This window comes from Stegodyphus dumicola, chromosome 9 (assembly GCF_044657685.1).
Source record: "Stegodyphus dumicola isolate Sdum_Otavi_A_Nest chromosome 9, ASM4465768v1".
Lineage (NCBI taxonomy): Eukaryota > Metazoa > Arthropoda > Arachnida > Araneae > Eresidae > Stegodyphus > Stegodyphus dumicola.
Window position 1 is genome coordinate 9,354,622 of NC_140776.1, and position 20,522 is coordinate 9,375,143.

Below are 20,522 nucleotides of genomic sequence, written 5' to 3' on the forward strand. Positions count from 1 at the left end.
GCAAAATCAGTCCTTAGAGTTGTAATACAGAATAACATGGTCAGTAAGTGCGAAATCAGTCAACAGTCAGAAAAAGAAATGCCAGTGATGAGACGAATTCGAACATAAGAACAGCTGTAAGAACAGCTGAGAGGGGACCCAAACAGGTGTAAGGTAAAAGGGAGGATACAGTGTTGGGGAATATGAATGTAAGGTGTAACGAATTGAGATACATAAGATATATAATATGTAATATATAAGTCATTAGTTCTAGAAGTAATTTATATTTGAAAGCTTGGAGATCTCCTTGAGAATGAGGTGTAGTATTTGCATTTTGTCTAATAAGTTGTTACATATTTAGAGATCAGGGATTTTGTTTTTGTATATCTGGATCACTCTGCCACTAATAGATCTTGAACTTCCTTCATTATCAATCAACATCAGAAGTAACATTAGGAACACTATTAGCATTATTAAACAGGGAATTAAATTGAATGTAGATGTAGAATCAACATCTACATTCAATTTAGCAAATCAGTTTTGCAAAGAGATAGAGGACTCATGGTTAACTGATTTAGTAGCTTTATAAATCTTAATACGCTTTTAAAAATTATCATCACAACCATTAACACAATCAGAATTATCACTTTTCCTCTTCTTACTAACAGAATTTACAACTGGCAAACTATTTCTATTTAGTTAAAATATCGCACTTACCTTGGAGTGAAGTAGCGCATGACGTATAAAGTTCAGCAACCGTGAGATGTAATTGTCGAGTTAGGTCCACAGTCAGATGAAAGTCAGACACACTAATCCAATTGTCACTGATCAGTGATTCATCATATTACCTAGGGTACAGAAACAAAATCTTAGTTGTATCAGAATGTAATGAACAAACTACTGTTCAGCTATAATAATAGTAAAAGAAGCACTGCTGTATCTCTTAATAGCATTGCTACAGGAAACATCAATGGTGAGTGCTTGGTGCTTTTTAACCTTATTAGTGTACTTAGTACAGTTATTTTAATTATTAATTGAATTGTGTGGGATGAATTGAATCCTTCTTCGGATATGCTAAATCAGATGTTCTATTTTATGCCAGTTAACAATTTTTAATAATTAATACTCATGCTTCATTCAAAATGTTAGTTTGGCTCAATAAATAAAATTTAAATCACTGCATTCAAATGCTTTTTTGTATCCCAGAATATTTAATAATAGCTAATTGAAGTAATTACAGTGAACTCTCTCATAACAGTCGCCTTTTAAAAATGATCACTTCTTAAAATATGAATAAATTTGAACATCACTTCTTTAAGACCAATATTATGTGGAACTGAGGAAGATTGTTTTTAAAAAGTCATACTGTATATTTCATGAAAATATGTATTAAGCTACAATATTTGTTAATTTTTAAAATTTTAATTTAACAGATCCTTTTAACTAATCAAATCACATCCCATGTAACTGAATATGAATCTGTGTCTTCTAATGCTTTGTCAGGAGATGAAGAAGAGGATCCTTGTGATTTTGATAAGCAAGAAGGTAAGAAAATTTGTTTCTATCCTTAGATAAACTTATAAAGAAAAATTCAATTGAATTGATATGCAACTTTTAAAAGCAGTTGTGGTGTTTTATTATTATTGTTATTAAGACCTTTAAAAACATTTTATTTTAGCAATTCCTAAGTCTGATCTCAATTAATGTGTAGAATATTTTAGAATAGTTTATAACTAACAATAGAAAATAATCAGAAATGTCACCTATTTTTTTATTAAATGTCTGAAATGGGAATTTAGTATGAATTGGTCAGTCTTTAATTGTAGTGAAGGTTTGATGCCAGTCTTTTATAAGTCAAATTTACAGTGAAACTATAGTTTTTATAGATGTTCTATGTGTGCCCTGCCAGTGACACCACAAATATCTATGCTATATTCCATCACACTCATAACAGAATATCCATTGTTAATTATTTGAGCACTTCAGTTGCTGTAAGTCCTGGGAAAATGGAAGTACAAACACTTTGTTTTTAACAAAACCCCATAGGAAAAAATCACATGAATTTAGATCTGGGTATCTCAGTGGCCAACAAAGCAGTGGCATATTGTTTGACCAGCACTGCCAATCCAGTCATGGAATAGCCTATCATTCAGGCATTCATTTTTGTGCCAACGTGGTGAAGCACCATCTTGCTGCAGAATGAAAACTGGAACTGCTTTCTCCAATTGAGAGAACACCCATTCTGATAGCATATCTTTGTAAATTCACTCATTAATTGTTCTTTCTAGGAAGAAAATAGGACCCAAATCCCAGCTGTTAGAAATGGAACAGAAAATATTCACCTTTAGAGAATTGCACTTATGTTCCATGTGGATTTTCCATGCCCCAAAATTGTAAATTATGGCAATTAACTTTGCCAGAAATGTGAAAAGTAGCTTCATCCACAAACACAATTCTATTCAAGAAACCGTCTACCTGCAGCTTGTCTTGCAAATTCATGCAGAAATGGTTTGTCAGATGGTTTTTAACACCTACACCATCTAAAAGGTATATGGGTGGAACTGTAGGTATTTCTGTAAATACATGCCACACCATTACATGAGGCACATTAAATTTGGAGCTCGCACAACACTTTGATTTTGGGGGACAGTGTTTTTAAATGATGATAAACAATGATGTTTTGGCATATTCCAAAACACAGTATGCTTTCTCCTGCATAGATGGCACCATTTTGATTAACAGTGCCTCTAGCAGCAATTTCATAACTGGAAGTTTTTCACTGTTGCCAGATAAAACTTGTATAATTGTAGTTTCAAAATTAATTTGTTTTGACTTAATAAATCAATTATAGAATTTGTACTGTGCTTTTCTTTTTGGTCTATTCAATATTGAAACACCCTGTGGAGAGTAAAAGCCTTACTATCTGGCAGTCAGCTAACCAGAAAGTTTAAGTTACCGGAATATTTTTGAATTTTAGAAACTTTATTTATATGCAAAATATGAACTATGGAACCATTCATTATGAAATTCATGCCATATATCTTATATCCTATTTAATATGAAACAACTGTATACCATACAACCCATTCCATATGAAACACCCTGTATTTGCATTGTCATTCCAAAAATGAATTTGTTGTGTAAGAAATCATATGTGTGAAATCTGGACTTGTAACCTTGTTTCTGCAAAGTGAAATATATAATGAATCAATATGCAAGACTTTTTTTAATACTCATAGATACTTGTTTTGAATAAAGTTTTAATTTAATGAATATGATGCAAAGAATATTAATAGTTATGACTAATTATAATTTCAAAATTTTGTTAATTCGCAAGTTTGTCAAATGATTTTAAAGAATTTGAAGGTTGTTGTATTGACTTTTACATCTTGAGGAGTGTACTGCAGTTTCTACTGAACTGAAAGCTCTGTCATTAAAAACCTTGCAAACTACAACCCTCAGCAGGAAGCTAACTGTAAAAGACTGTTTCTCAGCCTAAACAGAAATGCAGTATTTTACTTAACTTCAGTGTCCAAGCAGATTTTCCCTGTTTATCCTCACAAATGCACTGAAGAACCAAAACATTATAACCACCTACTCAATAACACATTACATGACCTTTTGCCTGCAAAATAGCTGCAACTCAGTATGGATGCCACAAGTTTTTGGTAGATAACTGGAAATAGGTTGTACCAAATGTCTAAGCAGTGGTCATGCAAAGTCAAGATATTCTGATATGGTGATGCTGCCACTCCATGACATTCTAAATGTGCTCCATCAGGTTATTCGGTGAGTTAGATGGCTAAAACATTGCTTGGAATTCATCCTTATGCTCCATGAACCACTCCAGTACAGTTTGTTCATTTAAAAAAAATGTGGGGATAGTCATGATGTTTTGGCCCGTCAATGTTTGTGTATTGCTGTTTATTATTGTCGCCATTCCTGTTCATATTTGCATTTTGCTGCAATAATTGAAGGGCAGTAAAAGTTTTACAAAGATATCGCTTTTGTACGAGTTGTAAATAAATAATGTCACCAATTAAGTTTCGTAGATTATTTGCTCAGTTATTATAGAAAACTCATTCAAATAGTATCAGTCTCCTTAACATTGCATTAACGTAAATTAAGCAAGTCCTAATTCTTTCCCTGTTGTTTCCTTGCCGTAGTATTTCTTTGTTGTTTATTAAATCAAGAAGTACCTATTTGACCAGAACCCAGCAGATGATATAAAACGTATAAATCATTTGAAATATTTTCATTATTTTAAAACATGAAAACATTATGCATGCAGTTTTATATACTGACACCGCACTTGTACAACTTTCTATAAATTGTTTCTGGCTGTAAAATACTTTTTTTTTTTTTTTTTTTTTGAAGTATAATCGAAAGAGTGTATAATTAGATCTTTGTACCAATTGCCTTGTTCCTATGCACAGTATTATTATGATTTTTATTTTATTAAAAGAGAAGAAATAAAATTTTATAAGCTGCTTTTCTAAACTTGCCTTCTCTAGGAAATGCCTGTTCATTATGGTGGACTTCAAAAATGTTAAAAAGAGCTGGATGAGGGGGACTGAAGAATAAAATAAAACATCAATCAGAATTTTTGAAACATTGTTTGTTTTCTGTTAAAGTTCTGTTAAATTAAAGATAAAAAAATGAAAATATTAATAGTTTATTTTCAAAAAGTTATTTCAAAGACTTTATATTGTTCTCATGTTTTCAGGTTGTGATTTTCCATAAGATGACATACGACAGATTTGATAAGGTTTATTTTGATTATAGCAAAGTACATAAGGGCTGTATATCTAAGGGAAGGATGCCCTCGTGTAGAACTTTCTAAGGAAAACCTGGCTCATATACATGTTACACATGTAGAAAAGGTCCAAGCAGCCAGCCAATTTGCTTGAAATCGAACCCAGGTCAAACTACTTGTGACTTAACTGCTTGACCACCAGTGTGTGACATATGACAGAAAGCATTATAAGATGTTATCAAATGTTTTAAAGTAAAAATATCATTTCTACTTGTAAAAAGTTTTAAAAACCATTGCAATCGTATAGCGAGCTATTTTATTAAAAAAATTTATTTTTATTTATTTAGAGTGACATATGGGAGAGAGAAACAAGATGGGATGTTCTTTGAAAAACTCAAAGAAAATTCTTGGTTAAATAGTATGCTGTTTAATATTGTCATATTTCAGTAATTAGTATAATAACTAATGTTTAAAACACTATTTTTTAATATATAAACATTAGTTATAAATTAAAAAACAGTGTTATAAACATTAGTTATTATTCATACACATTTAAAATTAATGTTTATAACACTTATAAAATGAACAATAACTAAAGTTTATAACACTGTTTTTTTAATTTATAAACATTAGTTATAACTAGTATAATAACTTCTTCTTCTGAGGCACTATAGGCCTACTGCTGGCCAAGGCCATCGCAATCTGTCTATGCCATCTGGATCTATTCATGGCATCCAGTCTTCCCTTATGATATTAATGTCATCGTATACAGCAATCAAGCCTTCACTGTCTTCAGTTCTGTATAAATGATCCAACCATCGAATCCTGTGGCTTTTTATGACCTTGACAATATCAGGCTGTCTAAAGTTTTGGTAAATTTCATAATTATACATTAATCTCCAAACACAATTTTCACAAACAGCGCCAAATATTTTTCTTAGAATTTTGCATTCAAGTATCAGTAAGTATAATAAGTAATGTTTATAAATAAAAATTTAAAAAAAAGTGTAAGAAAAATCCCTGATTAACATTATTTATTTTAAAAACTCAAAACTCAAAATTTTTGTGACTGAAATGTTAACACAATTTTAATTTTTCTTTTACAAAAAAGGTTTTAAAAATTGATGATATTTTGTACTGCTTTGGCAATTACTCAACTTCATGCCTTGTTAGTATAGTAGGGGCTGCTTAATATGATCGCAATGAATGTTATCGTTTGGATATGGTTATCGAATTGCCAAAGTCCTGTATATGTCCATCTGTATATGTAAACAGGGAAAATACATCACTTACTGTGATCAACAAGTCAGTTAATGTTATCAAATGTCATAGCCACACCTTAATTTGATCATGTTTGTCCATGTCTAATCAAAATTGGTTTTCAGAACAATAAATGATGAGAAAAAGTCCTTCTAAACAGCAATGGAATGTAACTAATTTAATATAAAAATATTGAGAAATATAAAAATGGGTATTTCCTTAGCATTTTAATTAGGAAAATGCAAAAGTTTGTTTATTAACTATTATGAAAATTTTTTATAATGTTTAAGAGTCATTTAAGAGATTTTTCTTCTTTAAGCAGGAGTGGTAAAAAATCAGCAATGCCCTCGCCGGGACTCGAACCATGGACCTCTCGAATACGCACTGAGCGTGCTGACCACTACACCACGAATGCATGCTAAGAAGGAGGGAGAAATACCTTATAATGTCTTTAATGCAAAAGTTTATGTATAAACTGTTCATAATATTTCTGGAAATTATTTGACCTATGCTGTATCCCTAATCTTAAAAAATTTGGAAGGCATCCATTGGCATTGAAAGAGGATGTGCTAATGTAAAATTTAAAATTAAGCACAAAAGCAACCGTAGTTTGCCACATATGTTTCCTGACAAATTAAAAAAATTCTGCAGAAATTTTTTCTTGGCTCCTGAAAGAGAAAGACCTGTGTCTGATCACCTTTCAAAATGAATAGTTATTCAGAATTAACGTTAAACACCCCTAATTTTAAATGGTTGACTGAAATTACGTTATTTTGTGACTTAACTCCTCAGTTGATGAAATTTCTCTGTCACTTGGCAATTTTTATAATCTATTTTGACCTTATTTGAAAAATTTATCTTTGGTTTGATGATTTTATATTAGTTAAAAAAAAAACATATTCTATAATACTTTGATCATATTAATAAAATTTTGTATTATCATAAACTATGCATTTTCCATGTTTTCAGGATGGGACCCAGAAAATCAATAACAGTAGCCGAATGACATTAACCACATTCACATTAAGTGGCATCTACTGTTGAATAAAATTTTTAAACTAAAGTAAAATCTCCAAATAAGATTGAAATAGAGCATAACAATTGCCAAATGACAAACACATGTCACAAATTAACTTGATTTTGATTTAAGGCAACCATGAACAGAGAAACCCATTTTCACAGTTTTGGAAAGACCAATTGAACTAATCAAAATTGGTGAATAATGAAGCGTAATTGTAGATGACCATGCTGTTTTCCACCAAAATATCTCTCTGCTTTTTTGAGGTTTACATTTTTATAAATGCTATTTTTTTATTATTATTATTCTCTTTTATCATTTTTATAAAGAAAGAGTATCATAATCTGAGTCTAAGGAAAAAGCCAATTTGACCGTTATGACCAGCTTTCCAAATCAAAGTCAATGGAATACTGTTTTTAAATTTCTCAGTCACAGTTATGCAAGATTTTGAAGAATCATGAAGATATTATTTGCAAATCAAAGCAAATTGAAATGAAAATATGAAATGGATTTGTAGTGTGAAGGTAGTGAAGATTAGGTTCACAAATGTTTGTGAAAAAGATGTGTCGGTTAATAATCAATGATGCAGCAGAAAGCTGACAAATTAGCCATAAAAATTAGGGAAGATAATTTTGTAGCCACAAATTGCTGTCTTAGTCAATAAAAGAAAAGAAAAAGCATTGTTTACACATGCAATCATGATAAAGAAAATATACTGATTTACCTGCTGTATGAACGTGATTGTCAAATGAATGCCCTAAATTGTCTACAAAGTACCATCCTGAAAATATTTGTAATGCCATTGAAACAGATTTTTACCATTGTGCATTGCTTCAATATACATATTCGTTTAAAACTGAAAGTTTTACATGCATGTAAATTATGGAAAGATTGTGAGACCATTTTAGACTATGTCAATATGTGCCAAAAAAAGTCTGAAAGCTTTCAGGTTTTATAGTACACCCCCCAAAAGGGCAACATTTTGTGTGTTATCTTTATTTATTTAATATCATGTTCTTCGTACTAAAACCATAAAATTCAATTTAACAGCAACATCACAAAATATTTAGATGAGCCTATCTTTAGAATTTCCGATACACATTCTCGCGCGCTGGAGATCAAAATTTTTTTTCGTACAGTATTGCCATTGCTCACTTTGAAATCGTTGAGTTTGTTAATAAAAAAATTCGTTAAAGTTTTACAAAATATGAAATCGATAATAAAACAAATTCCAAATTAGAACTACCAGATATTCGGTGAAAGATTACGTTATTCAAAATTGGATAATTTTAGGTACCATAGAGCTCTCAATCATGGAAGATAAATAAGCAGCTTGGCATAAAGTTGAAAAGTTAGAACATTTATACAAAATCTTTATACAGTAAGACCCCGCTTAACGCGGGGGATACGTTCCATCAAAGTAGAGCGTAATGCGAAACAGCGCTAAACGAGGCTATCTTTACATGTAAATATTGGGGTTAGGGGAAGATGGCTAGGAAATTGGTTAGGTATTAAATTTAAAAAGTATGTTTTTTTTAATAAAAATAAAACCAAACATTTATTTCTTAAAGCCCAAATTAATACCACATTATTATTTCTTGCAAAAATAAAAACAAAATATAAATAACAAAACGAATATTCTTAAAAAAAAAATAAAAAAAAAAAATAAAATTCTCAGTCAGTCATATTTAGTTAGCCTTCCGCGTTTTCAGTGTTCTGCCTTTTTGTGACAAAAGCATCTAATGTTGTTTGCCTTTTTCTTTTGCGTTGTTCTCTTAAAAGTTCTTCATAAACGGATAGAGCATCTCTAACACCACGCCTTTGAGCTCCTGTCAAAATTCGGATCATTTTCAATGAATTGATCCATTATTTCAGTTATGGTAGACAAACTCCTTTTTACAAACGCCATCGAAAGTTCTTTTTGCTCTTCTTCTGAATCACTGCTGTCAACATTTTTGTTTTCTTCTTGTTCAGTTAATTCCTTGAGCTCATCATTAGAAAGACTAGCCGCTGCTTCTTGAATTATTTCTTCGACATCTTCCACATTTACCCCTTCAAAATATGTCTGTACAATACCGCACCAAACAAGAAATACAAGTACACTCTTTCGGATATGTATTTGAAACCTATCGCTGCATAATATTTCGGGGAATCCCCGTATGCTGCGAGCGATTTCGTGGAATCCCCGGGTTGAAATAAAAGAGCGCTAAACGAAACAGCGTTAAGCGGGGTCTTACTGTACCAGTTTCTGTGACTCGGTAAGGTCTGGTTCGAAATTCGGCTTTCTAATCTTCATAGAGTCCTCATCTGAACACTCTTTTAGGAAATGGAGAGAGTATTTAAATTCTGCTACAGGGAGCTACACATCTAATTAAAAAATGCAAATTTTCAAAAGCAAATTTATAAAAAAGTATGTCTCAATCTTTATTGCGCCATTCCTCTTTCTCGTGACGTATCATAATGTCATTTCTTCCAAACTGTTTTCATTCATATTTTCTGTAGTATTGCTGAAAAGTGGCATAAAACTAAAATTGTTCAAAGAACCTATCTTATTTGATTGATTTCTTAAGAGGAACTATATGTTTATGCCCATTCATTTGAGAAATATTTAATTGTGCAAACTTTCCAAACACCCTGCGTAAAAAAAAGTATTATCGGGAAAAGTGGCTGCCATCTTTGTTGCTTAAATTAATTCTAAATTTCTATTCTAGGAAAGCAGCCTGACTACTGTAGGTGAGAAGGCTTATGTAAAATCAGCAGATAACTTTTTAGTTGTTCCTGCAAAGTAAAATGCCAGTCAGTAAAATATTCATTACGCATTAACTAATTAAAAACTGGTGTTCTAAAGCTTTTTAAATGCAAAATTCATGAAAATATGATTAATAAACATTTTCACCAAAAGCTATAGGGCCGACGATGAATTTAATGGTAAATGCTGTTTTTTACAAATTGCAACTTTTATTTTGTATTTCTTTCCAGACTTCTTTAAATTAAGTCGGCAATAAGTATGAAATAAATTATCTAAATCAGTAAATTCATTCTTGAACATCTCCTTGAATTTAACTCATAATGGAATGAAACTCTTTATACTTAATTCATTAAACCGTCATGTAACTGGAATTTTCATTGTGCGGGAATTATGTAAAACGTTACATTTTTAATCAAATCTTATCCACCCACGGCACTGATAATGTTTTCGTAAAATTCTGTAGCTTGTCTCAAGAAACTATTTAAAACTTATATAGTCATCTTTAATTTAGGAAATGAAATCTATAGCCAAAATTTTCAAGCATACTATATAGTATTTCTATGACGCTACCAGCGATGACACGCCTGTGCTTTATTTTAAAATTATTTAAAAATAGAAATATTTTCAATTTTTTTGTATTGCTCAATATTTCCTTGATTTGCCAGTTTTAAATTTTCAATCTCGATCATAAATTCCTACTTATTTGCATATATATTTTTTATTCCTAAATGTGATTTTTCAATAAATTTAAGCATACGTTCGTTATTGTATTTGTTTACTTGTTTATTTATTCTTAATTAATTTTCAGCAACTCTATGCAGCTGCAAATCTGCCGCAATATGCTTATTAACTTGCTCATCATATTATTAGGGTATAACTTTCCCCTTTCCCAATTCTAAAAACTTGTTCCCTCCTTGTTTCCAAAGCACCTGTTACTAGTTTTTTTAATGGCACCTGTCGGGGTCTTTATAAATGGCGTTCAAGTTGCGCACGCCCTACTACCCCTACCCTGTCATAGTCATATGAATTAGTACAACCGAAAGAGAAAAAAAATAAAGCTATCTTTTTCGGTTTTTATTTTACTTTTATTTATTTATTTCCTATTAAAACTTTCCATAATCTTCTCGTGTTTTCTAGTCACTTATAAGATTAAATATATTAACTGACTTTTTTAAAAACCTCTTGCATTTTATTTGGTTGCAGCATACTACCAGATAAAATCCAACACCCTTTTAAAACAGTACTGCCATTTGGAGGTTTGAAAATTTAAATAATATATATCCGAGGAAAAAATAGCACAAAATGCATTTTTGTATTTCAAAAATCCCAAAACATATTAATTAAGTAAAAAATTTCAAAAGAGTGAAATGTGAAGCAAAAAAAATTAAGTAAAAAAAATTAAGTAGACCATGTAATGTCTAATGGCAGAGCACATAAAAAATAAATAATAATACTAAAAAAACGACAAAAAATTCTGAAAGCTTTCAGATTTTATATTACGCCCAAAGGGGCGTTTTTTAACGTTTTGTGTGTTTGCTACCTTTACTTTATTAAATATCATGTTCTTCGCACTTAAACCATAAAATTCAATTCAAAGGCAATATTGCAAAATATTTAAAAGAGCATAATTTCGGATACACACTCTCGCGCACTGGAGATTAATTCCCTCCCCCCCAGGTTCAGTGTTGTCATCACTCGTTTTGAAATCGTTGAATTTATTAATAAAAAATTCGTTGAAATGTTACAAAATATGAAATCGATAATAAAACAAATTTCAAATTCCAAATTAGGGCTTCCAGATGCCCATATTCGATGGAAGATTACGTTATTCAAAATTGGATGGCTCTAGGTACCGTTGTTTTATCACAGTGCGAGAAACATACATACATTCATCCATATTCTTCATTATTTAATGCCGGGTTCTAACATTTGGTGGCAACAATTTGAAAGTGAACCGACGCAAAATGCCAAAACGAAATTAATAGCCCTTCTGGGCAGATTGCCCCTTTGGGCTAATAACACATCTCTGACGGATTTTTCAGAGAAATAATGCACAGTAAAACATCCGATGAAGTAAGAGTGATTGAGGGAGTTGTTCGTAAGATAGTATCATATTCTACATAAACATTTTGGTAATACTTTCAAGCTCAGATATTTTCATTTCAATTTGATTTGTATCAAATTGTTAATAGATAACACAGAATTATTCTCATCTAAAATTTTGTATAGCTTTATTATTTTGAAAAGTTCTGTATATTTATTGTTCTTAGCTTAGCATCATTTTGGAAAATTTGCAGTGAATAAATATGTTCATCAGAAACTTTCTGAATTATAAGCTTTCAAAGTGTTAAATATTTAATGAAGACGAAGTTATGAAAGCCTTAATTTAAGACTTAAGTATTTATGAATAAAAAGTGCCGGATTGGTATCTTCAAGACTAAGAAAAACTTGCTGTCCTTGATCTTGATTGTAACATTTTTTTTTTTTTTTTTTTTTTTTAACGATTTCTTTATATTTGTTGTGTTTCTAGTATACATGCGCAGCAGATGCGAGGTAATTTAGAGTATTACATAAATATTCTCCTTCAGATTTTTCCGACTCACCCCCACCTGCTACAGTTCGAAGAAAAAAGATGAAGATGCATCAAAGGGTGAATGCAGATCGCGTGATTCCCGCCCTTGGCACCACGTGGTTCCATTGTGTAAACACCCGGTTGGTGGCTCAGTTCCTGGATACTTCAGTACGCCAGGTGGGCTAACCCTTAATATTCTTTTCATTATCCATCACTTTTTTAGCATGATTCTCACTTCCGTCAACATTTCATTCTACGCCTGCTCACTTTTCCCCTTAAATAGCAATCAGCTATACTTGGCTGATTATTGCTGTGTTTTTCTTTTTCAGCTAAATTTAGGCAGTTCACTCTTGCACTTTATTTGCTACTCCACAAAGCGCTTTTAAACGATACCGAAACTCCTCTGAGACGACCACCTACAATTTCAGACTATTTTCGTATCTGTAGAGATAGTTAATTTTACACCACACGATTATCAATATGTTTTAATATCGGTGTTTTTATGTTCACTTAAACATGCTTTAATCATTTTCAGAGTTTCTCTATATTATGCGTATGTAAAATGTTTTAACTCCTATTTTATAATTTCTCTTCTTATTAAATGCGAATTAGTCTTAAACAAATTGAAATATATCCTCATTTTTAGAAAGGTATTGTAAAATTTGTATAATATAAAAAATTTGAAACGGCAGTTTATCTTCCCCCCCCCCACGCGCATACTTCCTTCTATAAATAAAGACATAATATAGGATTCCATAAATATAGCGTATACATTTCGTTCATATACCATAACAATAGAAAGCAAAAATCAATATAAGGATAAAAATTTTAAAAGCATAAAAAATGCGAGAAAAGAACGAAGAAATTTTTGCTATATGATACCTTATTAAAGAAATTACCTATCTAATAAACTACTAATTACAATTAATAATCACCTATGCAATAAACATATTCGATGATTCCTGGAGGAAAATACATCATTTTCAACTAGGTTTTGTATTCCGGACGTACAAGAAACGAAAATTTCGTTACTTTGTAGAGTTATTAGGTTAATTGGAAGCAGAAAGATGAAAAATATGCAACCGCCTTCGCCGAGAATCGAACCACGGACCCCTGGAATACCGGCCCAGCGTGCTACCGTTACACCACGAAGGCACGCTGGAAAGCGGGAGAAATACCTTATAACTTCATGTATAATAAATAGTAAGACAAGTTGTCGATGCCGCCCAACCGGTACAGTGGTTAGCGTCGGGGCCGGATTTACATATAAACTATACAAGCTATAGCTTAGCCCCCAAAATAAAATATAGTATTAATATTAATAGCATATATTATAACAGATTTATAAAGGGTCCCATATCTCAAATAGCTTAGTGATCAAAGTGTAAATCTGGCTCTGGTTAGTGATCAAGGGTAAATTTGGCTAAATCTGGCTCTGGTTAGATTCGCTAACTACCGTGCCGAAGGGCCCGGGTTCGAATCCCGGAGAAGGCACGAATGTTTGTAAATGTCGTTACATTCGGTGCGACATGGCGACACTTTAAATATGCAGCGAGCCGAAAGTCCTCTCGAGAGGTTGGTGGAAGGTGAGAGGAGAGGCAGACCCTCGGGCCCGTTCCCCTCCTGGGGTGCTCCCCATCAAAACTGAGGGCGGAACTGAGCTAAATCTCACTGTCAGACAAGTTAGCATAAGTAACAACAAAAAAATTGTCGATGAAGAATAACGCGGTTTAGTAATATATACTTACGTATCAAAATTCTGTTTCGTACGTTCGAAAGTAAGTTGTCGGTTTTGTGCATCTCCAATAGTAAGTTCTGCTGATGCTGATGCTGATGCTAAGCCCTGAGATTCCTCAGTAGGAGTTGTCTTTGGTTCCGAGTATGAATCACGTGATCTGGCCTTCGCTGTTTCGCTCTTTGGCCTTGCTTATACCAGGGTGACTCCACTTCACCAGTCAAAGAAATCAGTGAAAATGAGATCTGTCAATTTGCTAATTGTAACAGCGCCACCAAGATCGGAACAGCTGAATTCTATTCTATAATTGCAACCGAGAAATTTACAATACAGTATCTTTGTGTTCAAGGATTATCAACAATACAGTATCTTTGTGTTCAAGGATTATTAACAATACAGTATCTTTGTGTTCAAGGATTATTAACCGATCTAAGCCTCCGCGGATGTACCTTCAGCTTGCTGAACCGTAGCGACGATCTCTCAACAGTGGGATTTTCTGATCATATTGAGCGGACAGTATTTATGTGAATTCTATCGGTATTCATTTATTTACGTGGAAGTCTTTCGGTGTTATTTTATATCTGATTAGAGTAGTAAAATAATCATTATTTACAGTGATGACCATCGATGGATATGATAGGTCTGGTTCAGTTCTGGTGCTATTGTATAATTCAATATAATGATATGGCAATATAATAAAATTAAGTATATATAATTTCTTTGTGTTTATTTATTTATGTACTGCTGCATTTTGTATGATTTAGTATGGTAATGTTATCAGCTTCTTTAGTTTCTATCTTTGTTCCCGGGAATAGGTTTACCTGTTGCAAGAATACCGTGTAAAGTTTAATCATACTAAAGATGAATGTGTCAATGTAATGTAGAACATCCTTTGAATTAGCTTATTCATCTCATGACACATTCTCTAACATAGACTATCTTGTGAACTGTATATCTGTGATCAGAGATGTCTTTTGTAATCCACAGTGCTTTTCCTTGGAAACTTATAATAATAATGTATATAAATAGAGCTTCAATGTACACTGTGCAAAAAAAAAGGGGGGACAGTTTGTAGGGTTTCACTTATTTTGCATAACAAATTTATTTTAAGTTTGATACCTTTATTGAACTTCTCAACTTCCACTCACATTTTTTCGCCAGGATGTAAATTTAAAATTAAGTGAAGTGCGTATTTAAACGGGTGAATCTCTGAGTTTATTCAGAGCGTGTTTTCGCTAGCCAGCACACGTTTCGTTGTTGTTTCGCTGTAGCTAGTAAGCCTCTTGGCCATTTCGGATTATTATCACGCCTGTTAGGTTTTTGTGAGTCAGCCTGTTAGGCTTAAGTTATGAACTATCCAGCATGTCTTATTTTAAATTTTTGACTCGAATTACATTCTACGTTTTTAGTTTTACCGCAAGTTTGATGGTGCCATTGTAACGCACGAAGATCGTGCCTTTCTGTTAACTATGTGAATTTAATAAAGGGTTATTTTCTCCCTTCTTCTGTGCTGGTATTTATTCACGCCTGTACGAGAATTCGCCAGGTTCATTGTTCTAATTTAGTTTACGATCTAATTTAGTTTATGTGGAAAAACAGAGAACGAAATTTCATAACTTTTAAATTCTGGAAGAAGGAATCAAGTAAGTTTAATTTTAAAAAAGTGTGTGTGTGTAGTGTACATGCTTCCGATTACGAAGTGCAATCGAAAAATAGGAAACATTTTCCGTACTTCTCGTAGTTTTGCATAAGGAATGATTTAATATGTTTATTATACATGTTAGTAAAGATCCTTTCCTTATTTCAATATAATGAATATTGAATCTTGTAGGAAGAATAAAGCTAATTTTTCAGAATAAACAAAATACTTTTATTTAAATTTTAAAACAGAACCAAAAAAAAATAAATACTGCAGCTCTAAACTATCAAAATTTTAAACTCTTAACTACTACAGTCAAAATTCTTACAACTATTAAAATTCAAAATCCTCCACTCTCTAAAAAATATATATATATATATATATATATATATATATAAATCTTTCGAATCCTCTTCTTGTTGCCACACCGTAAAATGCAAGTTCTTGTCCTATTATTTATATTTCACGTTCTCTTTAAGTCACGATCTTCACAAGTCATGATCTTTACAAGTCACGATCTTTACAAGATTACAAATTTATTATACATGTTGATTCTCAAGATCCCCATATAATGAAATACAGAGATGAATTGGAGTGTATGTATAATGAAACGTCCATGACGATGCTCTGAAAATAGGTAGTATTTTTAAAAACAAAGCCAAAAATTAAGCTTTGTTTCTGATAATAAGAAGAATAAGCATGGGAAAACTCTTTCATAGTTTATTTCTGTAATTCAAAATGCAGAATAAAGACAACTTGCCGATGTTAAATCTTGATAATACAACGCGCCCTCTTTTTGCCACTACTACAAAAATTAACCACTATTTCAATGGCCGCTTTCTAAGACGGCTTTCAGCTTTCTAAGACGATTACCTCCATAAAATATAAAAGATGGAACCATGTAGAATAATGGAAAGTCATCTTACAGAATATTCTTTGTATTTTTGTTTTGCAAAAATTATCTTTTTTGTGTATTCTGTAAGGAAAGATTTTATAGATTTAGTGTTTGGAAGATTAAATTTCGTTAAAATAAACACAATGAAACGTCTCATGATGATCATCTTTCAAAGTGACCAGCATTTTTAGAAGATACCTTAGTACCAAATATAACTTTCTAAGGCACAACTACGAAAGAACAAAATCGCTTGGAATCGTGAATGGTCATCTTAGGGAGGCTCTTTATTATTAATTTAAATTCATAATTTGAACGCGATTTGTAGTTTCGAACGTAACATTCAACAAATCGAATAAATATATTCGTGGGAAAGAAAAGTTTGCAATACGAAGTCCGCCCGCATTTTATTACTTTTATTTCGAGAAAATTTATTCTAAATTTGCCTATTAGGTCTGCCACCTGATTCGAAGTATTGAAGGATATTCATGTGTTTCAAAAATTATCATGTGGTCCCTGTGAGGTGATTATTCAGTCGGAAACGTCTGATAATTATGAAACAGGAAACAGCTGTGAAGGTGTGGAATTTGTCCCCCAACACTGGACATCACGCAATCCTCGATTTACGTTTATCGTCGTATTTCCGCGTTACTTGGTTACTCGACCATAACGATAAATGAAAAACTGTTCTGGAAGATTTCGGAAGGAACTCTTAATTTAGGTTTATATCATTTTATTTATTTTACTCATTCCCTCGCCACCTCTGACATCGAAATTGCGGAACTGGGTTTTGCTAAGCACCTGGCGGAATTTAGGTTGACTTCATACGAAAGCCGCTATCGTTTTCCTTCTACTGCATCCGTAACTAACTTGTAAAAACAGAATTGCTGGTGATTGTTGGTTTGCCTTTGTGCTTGATTTGCAACAACTTTTGCTTGTCTGACATTAGGCAATATAGCACTTTAAATATCTCTAGTGGCAAACCTTCATTTTTTAAAATAAAATTCATCGACTATTCACGGCTCCAGATGTTTTTTTTTTTTTTTTTTTTTTTTCCTCCTCCCCGTTTGTGTGTGTGTGGAGGCAGTCGCCATAGAGAACAGACTGATGATAATAATCAACATCATTATTTAATTGTGTTTGGATGAATAATAATACCGATGATTTTAAGACAATAATAGTAATTAATACATCCAAGTATATTTTAAGACAGTAATCCGGTAAAAAAAATTGTAAATCATTCATAACCAATCGAGTATTTATTTTTTAATATTCCTTCTGGTATACTGATGTGATGGATTGCCGCAAAGGTTTACGAAGCTGCAGAAATTTGCTTCAGAAGAGTGTAATTGAGATTAGAAAAATAATAAACATTATATTGAAATTCGATTATCTGCAATTTAAAAAAAAAAAAAAAAAAAAAAAAAAAAGCCCTTTCCTTGCAGGACTCAATTTGAAAATCTGATCAATATTTCTGAGAACATTAATAAACATCTATATTGAAAATCATTTCTCTAGAACAAGCAGTTTCACATAAGATTAAAAGTCGTCTCAGGAAGGTTTCATTGTTTTATGGGTGTTTGCCCTAAAAATGTTTCTTAGAACAACCAATACACATGGGTTTTAAATGTATATGACACACTAAAATCGTCTGGAATCGTCAGAGACTGTCTTAAAGAGAGTTTATTGTATTTGATTCTTTAAGCAATATCATTAATTTGATTAATGTGGGTAACTTAAAGAAATGTGAATCCAGAATACTTCTTTTTAAATATGAATTTTAATCTGCATGCATTTAAATTTAAGATCACAAGCAAAGAGGAAACGTTTAATTCTCCTGTATTTGCAATATTTGATACTTTCAATGCGTTTGAAAAATTAAGTATTATTTATATTTCTTCTTTTTTCTTTTTCTAGTATATGACGAATAGCAGTTTTAAAGTGGTACAGAACATTTCTGCTGAAGCTTACTTAACAAGTTATCAATAACAATGAAACAGTTTCAGTGGTTTCTGTTGTGTGTTTATACATTTTTCTAAGTATAAAATTGATTTTTAAATCACAGAAAGAAATTGAGCTATGAGTAAACATTTTTGCATTCTAATTCTTTATAAAAAAAGTATAAGAAATATACTGGAGTGAAATAAAAAATATTTCATTTTTCTTTTTAATGATATATTTTGTGATGTCACTCCTTGCTTTGACATGTGTTTCTACAAAAAATTGTTTCATAATTACTGATCTCTAAAAGTATAAGCGCAAGAAAGCACATACTAATCGGAGGTGTTTTTAGCCCCAAAATTATCAGAAATTTATAATGTTGTGAAATCCTTATTGCAGCTAATTCCAATTATCTGTAATTTTTGCTAGTTATTTTAATTCCGATATTTTTTGTAATCTGTAACGGAACTAAGCTTTTTAACAGTATGATTATTTATAAAAAATTTAAATTTTTATTCTGTAAAACAAATATTTTGTATTCAATGTATACCTTACAAACAAAATAGCTTTTAAGCTGATTTTTCATTATGAAATTATAGTTTTTTTATTTCCTTATTTCATGTTATTTCAGCTTGCAGTCATGAAATCACCAGTTGCTCCAAATGTTGCAGTACGTTACATTATTGATGAATCAGGGATTGTTTTAACAGGTAAGCAGAGTATTGGAATAAAATGAAAACTCTAGAAGTGAGACCCATGGTTCTAAATCATTTTGAAATTTGGGAAGCTTTAGAGAAGAAATATTCAATAACGATGCTTATATTCTGAGAAATAATGGTCAACTTCATTCTATTTCTATTGCATATTTCTAATTTAGATGTATAACTTCTTGGACTACGTGCAGTTTAATATAAAATAAACTATTGCAGTTTATAGTATTGTGATATTTAATAATTGTTTATGCTTATACAATCTTGAAAATAATAATACGAATTCTAAATTGCATCTAATTATAGGTAATATAAAAACAGTGAAATTTCCTTAAAATATTCAGCCATTATGAGGTTTACTGTTAAAGGGAACTCTATTAGGGTGACCTTTTCCTTAAGACGACCAGTATTTCTGAGACTATAAATAAACATTAGATTAAACATCTCCACAGAAAACCAAAATCATGGGTGGTTCACGGTATTTATAGAGGCTAATTTTAATATTTGCAGTTTCTAAGTCAACCGGGTAGACATAGTTAATTGTGTGCAAAAATATCTTTTTGGGTGTAGTAAATCATGACACCAAAATTGTAATTAAAACATAATATATACTGAAAATGCACGACAACTGAAATACTGAAAGGCTGAATTTTAATCTTTTTTTCTTTTTTAGATGATGATATGGAATTTATCTCAATGCCAGATATGGAATGTTTGAATATTTCCACTAAAAACAATTTCCTTACAGCCGAAATAACTGGTACAGGAAGAACATTTGCAACTAGTGTGTCAGCTACAAAATCATGATATATGCTTTGTGCTAGTCATTTCTTCTGTTTTTTATTTATGAATATATATTTCAAATACTGTAATATAATTTCAAAATAAAATATTTTGTGCAGAATAAGTATATATATCATTCTTGGTGTTGGAACTAATACGATACTGAAAGAATAATTAAAGTATTGAAACAAAAGTATAGTAACAACAGTTTGGAGCATTGACTCTTCTTTTAAGCTTATAAAGTATTTTCTCCCATCTTTCAGCATGCCTTCATGGTGTAACGGTTAGCACACTAGGCGCGCATTCAAGAGCTCTAGGCCCGAGTTCCGGTGAGGACATTGCTAATTTTTCATGTCTCCTGCTTCGAAAACAACCTAATGTCTCTACAGTGGTGCCCGAACTAAAAGGTGATGATTCTTTCAACAGGATTTGGTGATTGGGCCCCGTAATCCGCAGTCGCCCTTTAAAAGGGGAGTATATAAGATATT

General features: G+C 31.7%; 1 protein-coding gene across 2 annotated transcripts in view; it reads left to right on the forward strand.

Moving 5' to 3' along the window:
* LOC118180411 (DNA repair protein RAD51 homolog 2-like) overlaps positions 1-20,152 on the forward strand; it is a 53,664-nt gene extending 33,512 nt beyond the window's left edge. For both annotated transcript variants that reach the window (XM_085823188.1, XM_085823189.1), the window contains exons 7-10: positions 1,413-1,524; positions 12,351-12,511; positions 19,173-19,251; positions 19,925-20,152. In XM_085823188.1, the coding sequence (XP_085679314.1) occupies positions 1,413-1,524; positions 12,351-12,511; positions 19,173-19,251; positions 19,925-20,058 (486 nt within the window). In that variant the 3' untranslated portion in view covers positions 20,059-20,152. The remainder of the gene's footprint in view (positions 1-1,412; positions 1,525-12,350; positions 12,512-19,172; positions 19,252-19,924) is intronic.
* Positions 20,153-20,522: the final 370 nt, after the last annotated feature.